This window comes from Cucumis sativus, chromosome 5 (assembly GCF_000004075.3).
Source record: "Cucumis sativus cultivar 9930 chromosome 5, Cucumber_9930_V3, whole genome shotgun sequence".
Taxonomy (NCBI): domain Eukaryota; kingdom Viridiplantae; phylum Streptophyta; class Magnoliopsida; order Cucurbitales; family Cucurbitaceae; genus Cucumis; species Cucumis sativus.
Genome location: NC_026659.2, coordinates 130,459 through 144,809, shown reverse-complemented (window position 1 = coordinate 144,809; position 14,351 = coordinate 130,459). Strand labels below are relative to the sequence as shown.

Below are 14,351 nucleotides of genomic sequence, written 5' to 3'. Positions count from 1 at the left end.
GAAGGCCTTGAGGGTTGAGGTTATGGTAAGAAAATTGATGGTGGGGAAGAGAGAGGACACGTGTAGGCAAGAGAATGGGTGGTGATGGAATTAGATACATGCAAGGGGAGAGCGTAACGTGTAATTGACGCGATGTTGGGGAATAATTAGGTGTGTCTCAACAAGTTCGGTCCCATACCCGATCCCAATCAAATCACACATTTCATCCATCCATCCATCCATCCATTCATCCATCACCGTTCATTCATTTTTCCTCACGTGCTTCTTACTTCTCCCCCACGTGCACCACCACCCACATTTGATTTTGTATTTTGAATAAATATGTCTACTAATTTTAATTCTTTTTAAAAAATATTAAACATATGTTTACATGCATTCGTTAAATTTATATTCAACTTCAAGCAATGGTCACATGTTTATAAAGGTGTCGTAGGATAACGTGAAACATGCTTGACGTTGTCAAAATTACAAACAACCGCAGTCACAAAATGACGTCGGATTATAAACAAGCTTATTTGATAACCTTTAAGGAGGAAAAGAAAAAATGACGATGTGAATTCTCCTCGCTTTGGTGAACTAAAAAATATCACCATGTGCTTGAACATCCAAGTTGTTTGATACCTTTTGCAGTGATGATATGAGCGCATGCAATCTCCTACTAAGAGTTCTTAAACTTTAAAATCATTTTCAACTAAAATCTTAAGCAATTAACTTCACCAATTTAAATTCTATTTTTTTCACCACCTAAATCAATTTGAACCCTATATCAAAATTTCCATCTTCAAAGCATTAATATAATTCATTAGCTTTCACCCTAAATATCAAACAATAGTAGTCAAATTTCACTTTAGTATCAACTGCAAGCACACTGCCACTTTTCTTTTGTTCTCTTGCAAAAGAGTTCACACATTTTCTCTCTCTCTAATTATTCTAGATTAATCCTTGTTAATTCACCATATATGTTTCATTGAGGAGTCATATCAACTAATAAACATGATTAATAGAGTCGGATATTACACTTAAATACACACGAGAAGAATCTCGTAGTGAACTCGTCTCTTCTCACTTAGTAGGGGAGAATGGTTAACAAAGTTGGAAGCATTGGAGGAGAAGAGAGAAATAGAAAGTAGAAGAGGCAATAATTGCATTATGGAGTAGAAAAGAAATGGGTTTGAATCATAGTATTATTTCCCAAGGAAGAGAAACCAATTTTGTATCACTCACTCAACCTCATTCCTTCAACCCTACAAAACAACAAAGGATAATATCACATACTAGTGGATGTGGGTCCAACAGAATTTAAATACAAATTAAAAAGCAAAACTTATTTTAGTATTCAGGATGAAGCTTCCTTCCTACATGAGGGAAGCACTTTTTCTTCATCTTCTCCATAGAATCATTCTTCTGCCTAACAGCTCACCTTCGTTTTAAATTAAACACCATCTAACCAATACCATTCAAGCTTAGTGCTATTATGACCCAACCTTTGAAAACTATAAATATATATATATATATATATATATGGCATCCAAGCTGGGATAAATAATTTTATGTTGATTATTATTATTTCGTGGGTGCTTTTGGTTTTGATCAGCATTCAACCAAACTCCATCTACTCTTCTGCTTACTTTTAAATATCAATTGTCAAGGGGCAAACTATATTAATTGTGAGCATAGAAAGCCATTAAGTGAGGTTGTTTTGTCCCCTAAATTGGACATGTGAAATCAATTCTAGTTTTTTAAAGCTAAGCATCCATCAATTTGAAGTGCTTTAAACAGCTTTTAAAAAAAAGGTTCTTAAATTTCTATTGATCGTTCTTGAAAAGGACATTGAAGTAGTTTAGACATAGAATATAGGACGATGTTTAGTTTTATAGAAACCAAATAATAAAAGGAAAATAAGAGTGTGAAAGGAAGAACGTTGGATTCTAAGGTAGAGTTTTGGTCTTAAAGATGATTGTAATTTCAAAAGTTAGTGATTTTAAAAATGAATGAAAGTGATAGAGGATATTTGAATTGAATACAATCTTGGGATTAAATCTCAAACTTTGACTTGTAAGATTTTAATTATAAATCACATACGAACACTCCATTAAAAGAATATATGTTCATTCTATTGTTATTATTGGGGTATAGCCAGCAGATGGAGTTGATTGGGAATTGCTAGTATAGTATTTGAATTAAATATGCATACTTGCATGGACTATATTTTGTTTGTCAACCTTCACGTATGTGATGGGCTTGATTGAACTTTTATTTAGACCAGTGAAATTTTTAGAGGAGACATGAATTGAGAAAAGAAGGAGGTGGAGGATGCATTGGGTATCCGGCCCATTTTGGAGCTGAGGAAGCCCAATAACTATTTTTGTAACCCAAGCCCAATAAGGAATACGAAGGAAAGAGAGGGAAGAGAGTTGTAACGTAGGGTTGGTAAATTGGATTTGGCGCCTAGTTTTGCCGGGAAACCAAAAAGGGCGCCAGATGCCCTAATTCCTTTCTTCAAATACCCATTTCTTACATCTTTCAGCATTCATCGCGCCAATTTCCCATTCCTAATCCCAATCCATTCCTCCCAATTATGATCCACAGCCGGAGAACTCTTGCTCCCAAGCCCTCTTCCCCCCATCGTTTTCTACCAGATCACGACGACTGCGACGACATTTTTTGTCAGAAATGCGGCTCCGGGGACTCTCCGGCCGACCTTCTTCTCTGCGACAAATGTGATCGAGGCTATCACCTCTTTTGTCTTACCCCCATTCTCCCTTCCGTCCCCAAGGGAACCTGGTTCTGCCCCACTTGCTCCAATCACAAGAAACTCAAATGTACCGTCTCACTTTCCTTCCTTTCATTTTAACTTTTTTCATTTCATCTGGTCTATCCAATACATCTCATTTCTTCCATTTATTTATATGCATTATGAGATGGAAGTCGCATTTCGCATTGTGTGTCTTCTTCTTAAGTTTCATTTGGTGTTATGTGTTCGAGATAAATTAGCTATTAATCTGTTACCCAGCGGGCGGATGAACTTCATTAATTTTCTTAACTTTATAATGCTGCATGTTTAATCAAGTTCTTTTTTTTTCTGTTCTGAGTAATGTTCTGCTGGGTTACTGATTTTTCCGTAGACTTTTTTCTGTACATTTCTTTTGTTGCCAGTTACCAAGTTAAATCAAGTTCCACGAGTGATTTTCATTTTTTTTCTATGGTTTTTACTCTTGCTGGTTTCTTACTTTGCAGCTTTCCCTCTTGTGCAAACTAAAATTGTTGACTTTTTCCGCATTCAAAGACCCGCGGACTCTGAAAAAGGCTCAAGCCTAGGTAGAAATCTTATACTACTGGAGATTTGAGTTTGGTACCATCCTATTGGGTAAATGTTTACATGGGTCATATCTGAAATCGTTTTCCTTGGATTGTTTTCTTCTTCAGAAAACCGTAAGAAGCGAAGACGGGCTGGTAGCTTAGTACTTAGTAAAAAGAGAAGGAAGCTCTTACCTTTTAATCCAACAGCAGATCCTGCGAGACGCTTGGAACAAATGGCGTCACTAGCAACAGCATTGACAGCTACTGGTACAAATTTCAGCAACGAGCTTACATATATGCGTGGGATGGCCCCAAGATCGGCAAACTGCGCATCTCTCGAGCACGGAGGAATGCAGGTAAAGTTGAAACCCCCATTTGTTCTCTTAAAAGGAAAGGAGTGAACTGAACGTGAGTTATCAATCTTGCCCATTTTTTCTAACATGATATTTGTTTAGCGAATTTTTTTTGGTGATGCATTTGTTGTTATTGGATCAATGAAGTTCCAAATTATAGAAATGCACAGACCAAATACAACTGTCGGATAACAATGAATCGCTGGATGTCTTTATTCTTTGAACTAGTTAAGGACCATTTTTGGCATTTTCGCTTAGTGGGAGAGTGGTAAGATGGATAAACCTGCATTTACAAAATATTTTTCTGCCTAACTTAGAGTTAGGAATGTAGTTTTTCAACGTCAAAGTTTATTAAGTCACTGGGTGTCTGGAGGCTCTTTGCGTGATATCTTCTGTGATGTTGAAGTTTTTTTTATCATCTGCATTCCAGGTTCTTCCTAAAGAGGACGTTGAAACCTTGAACTTGTGCAGAAGTATGATGGAGAGAGGGGAATGGCCCCCCCTTATGGTTGTTTTTGATCCTCGAGAAGGGTATGTGAATCTACATGGTCCTATATTTTTTTCTATCTTTTGATAGGAACACAGCTCAATCTATTCATACGTGGTCACAGGTTCACTGTGGAAGCAGATAGGTTTATAAAGGACTTGACCATAATTACAGAATATACTGGGGATGTTGATTACCTGAAGAACCGTGAACATGATGATGGGGATAGTATGATGACTTTACTGTCTGCTACTAACCCATCTAAAAGCCTTGTCATCTGTCCCGACAAACGTAGTAACATTGCCCGTTTTATAAATGGAATCAACAACCATACACCGTAAGCTCAACACTTTCTTTATTTCTTGTCATACTTTGGTGTTTGAAAATGAAGGACTAGATTCCTCATTTTATAAGTTTCTTTTCCTTGTTTTCTCTCCCTTTTGATTTGAGGCTGTCTCTTCCATGCAGGGATGGCAGGAAAAAGCAAAACCTTAAGTGCGTAAGGTTCAATGTAAATGGTGAATGTAGAGTTCTACTGATTGCAAACAGAGATATATCCAAGGGAGAGAGACTGTATTATGACTATAATGGATATGAGCATGAATACCCCACTGAGCATTTCGTGTAACCTTTTTACTTTGTAAAGCCCACACAATGTCTAGAAATTGTAGACGTGAGCTGATCAATTAATGCCTAATTAATGGTTTGGTTGGTTCTGTAAGCTCAGAATTCCACAAGCATGTGCCTATTTGAGAAAATAAGAAAGGAGGACAAAATTTGAAATGCCTCCCATACTAACAGTTCATAATTTGCTAACTCATTTGTTAGTGGGAATGTAATTGTCCTAATATGTCAATTCTTTCTTTTCTGATTCAAAACTCTTCTATCAGTCTTTGGGCCACCCAATTCTGAAGGTTACTATCTCAAATACGGTTGTCTGGTTTTCTGCTCTTTTGAATGATTGCAATTGTAGATAACTAAATAGACTGCCCTATGTTCAAACAACTATTGCTGGTGTAAGGTCCATATTTTTGGGCTGAGGGCTGCAGATAAGAGTTTACAAAGGCCTTTGTAATCTCGTTCTCTCTAGCCTTGTTTAATTGTTCTGTGAAACCAGAACTTGCAGTCTTGCACTATGGGGATAAGGGACTTTGTCTTGGGCTGGAATTCATCGAAGAAAACCAAAACGGTAACTCCAGGTCCAGATTGAATGGATCGGTTTTAGTTAGGTCCACTAGTTCCTGCTTATCAGCTGGGTTTTGGTGATTAGAGTGTTCTTCATCCCTATGTCATACAGGGGAATGCGACTGAATGTACCATTCAAAGAATTATTTGGCTAAATCAACTCAACCTCTAATTGACATCTACATTGAAATGACATCTACAACGAAATTATGTATAGTGCAGGACCTGCAGGTTATCATTCCTCTTTGAGTTGCAAAGATTGCAAGGAGCAACAAAGCTAAAAGCAAATCCAATAGAAAGGGATAGCTCTGACTGAACCTGGATCTTACTTGCCCATATATGACAAGTATTTTCTGTTGCGTTCAAAAGTCTTCTAAGAGCTACCTAGTTTTGAAAGATACCATATCTCTCTGATATGGCTTTCAAGTTCTCTCATCACTAGAATGATTGCAGTTGTTAACAGGCTATACCCTGAGTTTAGACAACAACTTGCTGATGGTGAAATTGCCATCTATTGGACCAACAGATGCAGATCTAATTTTTCTAAAGCCTCAATAATTTTGTTAACTCTGGCCTGTCCAAATGATTTGGGAATCTAGGAGATGCATGATGGAGGAGAAGAGTATTTGTCTTGGGTTGGGTTGGAATTCATTGAAGAAGACTATAACATTGTTTCTCGGTTCATATGGCAGCCTGAGGAATGGAGCTATACAATTTACAACTTTAAAAAACTAGATCCTATCACCATTGCTATGAACTGTTCTTCATTCTTTTGTAACATGGGAGCAATGAATGTACCAACAGAATTCAAACTCCACTCTAATTGAAATTCTGGATAATGCAGGTCAACAGGCCCATTCCTCTTTGAGTTGCAAAGATCTCAAGTAGCAAGAAACCTGAAAAACAAATCCAACCAGGAGGGATATCATTGGTTGAAGCTGGATGTGTTCCTTCGAGTGTGTACACACACACGCATATATTTAAATATGCAGGAGAATGAAAAAACGAGGAAGAAAAGGAAAAAGCATGAAGAGTGATGTTGTATTATTGTGAGTTGTGAGAAATCTTGCAAGATATGTTGTACGAATGTGGATTACAGCGGAGGTTTGTACTGTCCACACCATTCTTTCCTTTTCCAATCTTATGATTGTCATCATATTTAGGACCACTCTATACCATACTATACTAGCATTTGGAAAGAAACCACTCGGGTGGTCCTTATTTAGGCTGCCTACTTCTTTATCATTTATCATATTTACTCATATAAAACCCTCTCTAGTTTAGCAGAAGTAATTCAATACATATTGATAGTGATACCAATTGCACACACTAACCCACTCTCATTTGCCAGTAAGCCGTCAGATATGGATGATCAGATGTCACTTCCACAACCATTGTCCCACATCCACCCTTTGTTCATTTTGATGCATTCCTACCATTAATTATAATAGTGGTCCTTTTTCTGAGTATGAGAAATAATAATGATAGTAATAATATTGTTTTGTTTACAGGGTACTTTGTTTTGTTTTGGGTTTTGCAAGATCCATCCTTTTTTTTCTTCTGGCACTTGCTTTCTCTTTGCTTGTATCTGTGTTTTCTTTTCCAGAGATCTTTTCCATCAGAACTCAGATCCCTATGAAACTGCCTTTTCTTTTCCATCTTTTCCTGCCCCTGCATTCATTGTCTGATTGTGACAAAAACTGATCTCTCTAAATTCAATTAAAAGCTCTTCTTTCTACCCAATTCCATTTCCTTCTTAAATATATGTCAACCCATATCCAAAAGAACCCTCATCCTCAAGTTCCTCACATTAATGCCTCACATCTGGCCTCTTTCATTCCAAAAAGATTATCCAAGTATGGAAATTTCTTGTCTTTTGAATTTTGAGGTCCCTAAGAAAACATGTCATTCATCGAACTCGAAATCATTAGATTATGCCGTGGACGAAGAAACAACTTCAAACTCTCTTATCTTGGTATGAGAAGATAATTTAATAGCTATAAACTTGGAGGGTCCTAGCAAAAGTGGCATATACATCATGAGACATTAGAGTGGAAAATTCAAGATGATGATATTATATCCACACAAGTGATGAGAACTAAAAATTTAGATGGAAGATATATTGGTAGGGAAAGGAGTGGTTAAAGGGAAAGGAAAAGAGGAATGGTTAAAAGGACAAAGTGGATGAATAGTGGTGAGGAGTGAAATAATAAAGAGAAATGCAGGGAAATGCAGCTATCAAAGACCCCAAAGGCAGCCACCAGCTTTGTTTGGTGGGAAGTTGTCTGCACCCATTAACCTCATCCACACCACACCACACCACACCACACCCATGTTTTCCATTTATTCTCTAATTCTCTTTAACTAAGCCGTGGTACTATATGCATGCTTTCCTCATTGGTCCACATCTCCATTAACACACTCCCCTTTATCACTAATTCCTCTCTTTTCATTTCCTTTTTCATCGATCCTCCCCGCCCCCCTCTCGAAACTCCTACCCTTTGTTGAATTTTTATCAAAGTCACTACCTACTTAAAGTTACTTTAAATTCACTTTGGACGATTGAACCATCAATCACGACTATTATATTTGTTAGTTCAAGTGCCCTTGCAAGTCAAAGAAAATGAACATTGATGTGGTGCCACCTTCACACACTTGGACACCTCAAGTCAATTTTGGGTTTGTAATAATTTGATAGTAAAAGAGAATAGATTAGGATTTTAGGCATATGACCTTCACACAATGACTTTGGTATTTCATATAAGATAACAACGTATGACTAATGCTTGAACTCATAATTGCTCCTTTCAATTTTTGAATTGTCACTTACGCTACCACCACTTTGATGTTGTAACTAGTGTATGCTTAAGTATTATCTATGAGCAACTTTTGAACGATTCTTTTATGGATTGTTCATTGAGAGTTTGGACAATTTCAAACTCTCAACTGCTCAAAGACCTCCATAGGTATGCCAAAGTCCCCACGTGACAGAAGTCCCCTCCATGGGTCTTGCAAGTGGTTCATAAGCACGAGTCCCGGAAAGTTCTTTGTCATGGATCTACCAATTTTCTCTATGTGACTACAACTGTACTACTTCTAATTAAGCTCACTAACTCATGGGTCTTCTGAGCTACCACTAAGTTCTTGCATAAATTTTTAGAGATTACTCTAGGCTCTTTAATGAGTCTTTTAAGCTCTCTTATAGGTCAAATGAGTTTTTTCAAGGATCTCCTATAGATTCTTTGAGCTATCTCTTTAAGTTCTCCATGAGCATTCTTTGAGCTACCTCTAGACTCTCTCATTATCTATAGGCTTCTTTATCTCTCTAGACTATTGGTTTCAACCTAATTCCCATCTTCTTTATCTCTCTAGACTATTGGTTTCAACCTAATTCCCATAATAATATTGTACACAAATGTTATATCGTTTATTTATAGAATACAAAAATGAAAGAATCTTACTGATGTTATTAAGTTGTTTGAAATACACACTGACGTCAGAAAATAAGTAGCAACTTAAATTTATTGTAAAATAGACAAAATTTATCGTAAAAAATGAATATACGTATGTTAGTGATAAAAAGAAAGAGAGAGTTTGTGATTTGATGAATTATGTATACGGTTGAAAGGCAAAAAGAAAAAAGAAAAAAGTGGTTTCTGTATTTATAAGCAGAGCTTTAAAACAAGACACAAGCAACTAATTAAATTTAAGATGGACAGCTAAATGACAATATATGTCATATTAATTGAGATTAGTCAATATAATTAGGATGGGGTTTAATTTAGTAAAGTTAGTAGTGTGTAAAGTGTTTTGTGAAAGAAAATTGATATGATTAGCTAACACAATTTGACCTTTTAAACACACTTTGATCAATACAAAACAAAACATTTCTCCAACATTCTGTCTCTTTAACCCAACCCCTTTTGGCTCTTCATCATTTCACTTTACCCACCAACCTAAGGATTATTATTATTATTATTATTGAGTCCTCCATAATTCTTATTTCAATTCAAAATATGAACAAAGATAATTAATAATAATGTTTCTAGCTAGGCACCGTGAATTCATTCATTCATTTGTCTCTGAGATGTTTACCAATCAACATACAATATATATTCAATTAACATCTATTCTTAGCATTGTTATGGAATGTTTTGGTTATTCAATTAATCAACTAATAAGGTGAAATTAGTAGTCTAAATATTCATTTTATTTGTTGTTTATGAGTTCAAATATTGAAGTTTAGAATTAGAAAGATGGAAAAAGAGAATGGTAGAGAGGTATATAACACAAACACTAATTTATTAATAGTAAAAAAGAGTGGATGATGTTGAAGCCACGAAGGGAAAGGTGAAGACATCATCTTTTTTTCTCTTTCATTAATTGCTGTCGGCCGTCAATTTCCAACTTTTATTATTATTATTATTTCATTAAACAAAATAAATAAAGAAGAAAAGAAGAAAGCAAAATCAATTACACAATGGCATTTCATGCGACTTTACAAACCAAACGTGTGGCCTCTCTTTCTATTTCTTACACTTTCTATACCAAACAAATTTAACCTCTTTTAATATTAGAGAAAAATAAATAAACCTTTCTTTTTTCTTTCTAATAATCCAAACACATCCAAATTGGATATATGCTCTTCATCCATTGGTATCTGAATTTGAGATTAAATTAAAAAGAGAGAGAAGAAACATTGGGTATCTAAAAGTCTCAAAATTTGTGTAATTTAATTCATAGTAGTTTGAGGGTATGATCCAAATCCATGCATGCAACTCTACATTCAATAACTGTGTAAATACAATTTGCAAATTAAGCAAAGAGAGAGAGAGAGATGTCTCACTCATCTCTCTTTCATTCCATTCCATGAACTATCATTTGTTTACTAACCCTAAAATCTTGGTTTAGATTTTTGTGTCTTTTAAGACATCATCTTAATTATATTCTCTCACCATCTTCTTATAAAATTCTCATAAAATATATAATAAATCATATCCTATACGTAAATTGTGCATGAACTATCATGTTTATGTTTTAATACTCTCTCTAAACATTAGAATGTATTAATTAGTAGCTTTTTATTTTATGTCTATTTGATTTTTTTTTTTTAATTTTCAAATTTATGTTTCATAACTAAATCCTTGATTCTTTATATCCAAAATAGGTTAATTTATGATCAATGTCATAGTTAAAATGACAAATAGGTTAGGAATTCATTACACCTTTTGTAGATGATAATTAGCTAGAGGATCGGACTTATATTTGGCACAAATGGCCTAAAATTGAAAATTGAATTGGTAGAGTTTACCCTATAAATTATTATTTACAAGCTTACATATTTGGCTATATAATATAATTGAGAAATTAAAGTTTATATATTTTTATATTTAAGGAACACATTAATTGACGGTGGTCCAATCTTAGATACAAAGCTTCATCTACACATCCTTTTTAATTAAAATTACATAATTCATAATTATTCTCAATAAAATACATTATATTATTGCTGCTAATTAGTTGTATGCAAATAATTTTCTTTTTTTGTAAATAAAATAGGTTATTATATATAGTTGGCTATGTAAGTTGTATCTAAATTATAATTTTCTTTTTGGCTTAATAGGATTAATCAATAAGACCCATATATCATGGAAAATGCAAAACCATGTGCTTAGGCATCTATATGCAATGGTTGATTGATTGGGCTTTTTGGGTTAACCAAAAATCATAAACCCTTATAATATATATGAAAAAAGAAAAGAAGGAAATTAAGTGAAGCCACATGGCAATGATGAGGTTGGATGCCATTATCATTTATTTTGCTAACACTTTAAACTACAACATTTCCCTTTTGCACCACATCACTTGCCTTTCTTCTTAACCCCACTTTTCTTTTTCCTCATCTATTTTTTTTAATTTATTATACTTATGTATACACACACATGTACATGTACATGTACATGTACCTATACATATATACTTTCTACTTATAATTTCAATATGTTAACAAAGTCTCAAAAACAAAAGGGAAATGAGATATTTAAACACTGTTTAAAACAAAACAAAAATGGTGAATATGTAATTTAGTCTCCAGCTAGAGTCATTTTTAGCTTAAATATAACAACACTGTTAAAACTTTCAAATGAATTATTTTGAATTAAAGAGGGAAAAGGAGGGGTGAAGAAAATCGATTAAAAGAAAAGTAGAGATGAAGATGTAAATCAATTATTTTATGAATGGAAATTGTAAATATCAATGATGGATCCCTTAATCAGTGGGAAAAGTAAATAGAAGATTTAATGTATATTATTATAATATATGAAAGGATTGAGCCATGGAGGAGAAGGAGGGGTTGAATCTCAATGAAATTTTAAAAAAGTTTGTCTCTTTATTGTTGGGTATTGAATATGACTTGTGCAATTCACCATCAAACATGTGTGCCTCTCCTTTAACAAAAGACTACTTGTAAACCCATTATCTAATTTTATTTTTCCTAATTAATTTCTTTCTCTAAGAAATTGATATAAATATCTGCTAATACATGTTTTTTCACTTAATTTAGATGTTTCAATTGATAATTATATGAATAATAATATACATATTTGCCCTCTTGATTAAAATCCAATTTGCCTAACTTTTTGCCAAATGTCAATTGGTATTAGACACCAAATTTTGTCTCATATTAGCCGAACTTTTTAGCTAATTTGCACAAGAAAGATGATGACAACATTTTGAAATGATGATCCAAAGGCAAAAAGAGGAGAGTTTTTTTTCCCCTTTTAAATCAAGTGTTTGTAAATTGTTAGGTTAATTGGGAACAAGAGTAGGTTTAACTTTTAGACTTTTGGGGAGATTGTATGGCTTTCTAGGGAACACACTAACCTATTGAGCTAATAAAAGGTTCTACTACTAAATATTCTTCTTGTGATTATGCAAATTTATTATCATCATAATGTCCATATATATTCTCAATGTGATCAGTTGTATTTTTAATACTACATGCAAATTTTATTAGCTAACCTAGTATTCATTTACTCAAAATAAACAAAACCCACCTCTGGTTAGTAGTGGCATTTCATTTATCTTCTTTTCTTTAAATCTTAGCTTGTAGATAGTTTCGAAAATAAAGTCGCGTGGGTTTATATTTAATATGGACAATAGTACCTTACAATTACTATGATAAGAAGAGGTTTTGTTATCTTAATCCGTAATTAGTATATAATAGTTATAGTTTAAATCTAATTTCGTTAATACATTTAAGGTTTCAAAAGAAAATAGTTAACGTTACATATTAACCTTTAGATCAAACGCAAAATGTAATTAATAATGTGATTAAGGTACAAACTCAAATACATACACATCTTTACCAATAAAACTACATTATTCATTCTAAAACCTTATTATTAAAAAGAAGAAGAAGAAAGGGTAAGAATCTCTTTGAAAATCCCTAAGATTTAGGGTTCTTAAGACCCTTATTGATTTACAGGAACTAATTATAATGCATGGTCTTTTTTTTTTTTTAATGTTATTTTACAACTACATTTCTTGGTATTTGTAATCTTAAGTAAGAGCATTTCTTGGTATTGGTATTAAATTGATTGTTACAAAATAAATTTTCTGCATGACAATTTTGAACCCAATATTAAAAAGAAAAAAAGGAACAAAATATATGGCATAGTCAACTATTATAGAATGATGAAGTAGGTAGTAGTATATGATATCACACATATTTCTCTCTTTAAACTAAGAAAACACAACAATTGGAACTTGAAAAGTAGTTTGAAAATGGCATATCACTTATTAAATTAATGTTTATTATTATTCTTTGATAAAAAGAAAAATAAAAAATGAAAATGATTGAGGTAAATGAAATTGATGGGCAGAGAGAGAGAGATAGAGAGATGGATGAGAACCATATCCCAGAAAGGGTACTGACAGCTTTGACTTGACAGAGCGTATTTGTGAGGCTATATTTGCAAAATCACAAGGGCAATTTGGTCATTGTGTTCTTATTTCGTACCTTTTTTCAAAAACAAATCACAGCGGTGAACCGTCAATTTTGTAATCGTTGACCAGTCCTAATCGGTCGGTCATCGTCCACCGCCACTTTTTTTATTCATTTTAAGCTTTATGTTTAATTTAAGTTTTTTTTTAAATTCACTTCTCTACTGCTTAATGCCATTCTTTTTCATTAAAACCCCATTTTAAATATTTTGAAAGTTCAAGCAATTACTTTTGAATTGTTTGATATTTGTAACTTTTCAATTTCCAATTTTATTTGTGATAAATCATCTATGCATTTGATTTTTAAAAAGAATTTGATTCATTTATTGAATATAAAATTTAATTCTTTTACAAGATTGTGAACTTTCAATTTAATTTAATGACGACTGTTTTATATTATTTCTCATAAAAAATGAGAAAAGTTAAGGGTATATAAATGGAAATTTTTATAAACAATAAAATGCCAAAACTATTTAAAAACTTATACCAAAATCTATTAAATTCTCTCTATTCCATTTGAAAAAAGTTTCAATTTTTTTTTGTTAATATAAAATTGAAAAGTAGGAGACTTCCTACCAAACAAAGTTGAAATTTTGTGGAGTTAGTAGACAATCCTCAGAAGTTAAAAAAAAAAAAAAAACAATTAAGGACATATTTTAAATTTGAATATGTATTTGAGATCTTTTAAATCTTATAAATTGAATTTTAAAGTACCAATTTGGTATATAAGGACATGGGTCAAATGGAAGCTTTTAAAATTTAAGATTTTAGAGAGTAAAATGAAATTAAAATCAATTTAATTGAAACTAAATTGATACTCTTGAATCTATATGCTTTAAATTGGAACTCAAATAATGCATTAAAAGTTGTAATTACTTAACATGTAGATAAAAATTTATTTGTATTTTCCTCTCCATTTTGGTTAGAATATATATTTCATACACTTCCTTAAGAGCAGTTCATAACCACACAGAAGTATATATAATATTGAGTTAGGGGCCAAATAAATAAAAATGAGTGAA

General features: G+C 33.1%; 1 protein-coding gene across 1 annotated transcript; it reads left to right on the top strand.

The window, feature by feature from the left end:
* The first annotated feature begins 2,464 nt into the window (after positions 1-2,464).
* LOC101205046 (histone-lysine N-methyltransferase ATXR6) lies at positions 2,465-5,090 on the top strand. The gene is made up of 6 exons (XM_004145893.3): positions 2,465-2,822; positions 3,238-3,318; positions 3,427-3,656; positions 4,084-4,184; positions 4,265-4,477; positions 4,609-5,090. The coding sequence occupies exons 1-6, from the start codon at positions 2,579-2,581 to the stop codon at positions 4,766-4,768; spliced, it is 1,029 nt and encodes a 342-aa protein (XP_004145941.1). The 5' UTR covers positions 2,465-2,578; the 3' UTR covers positions 4,769-5,090.
* Positions 5,091-14,351: the final 9,261 nt, after the last annotated feature.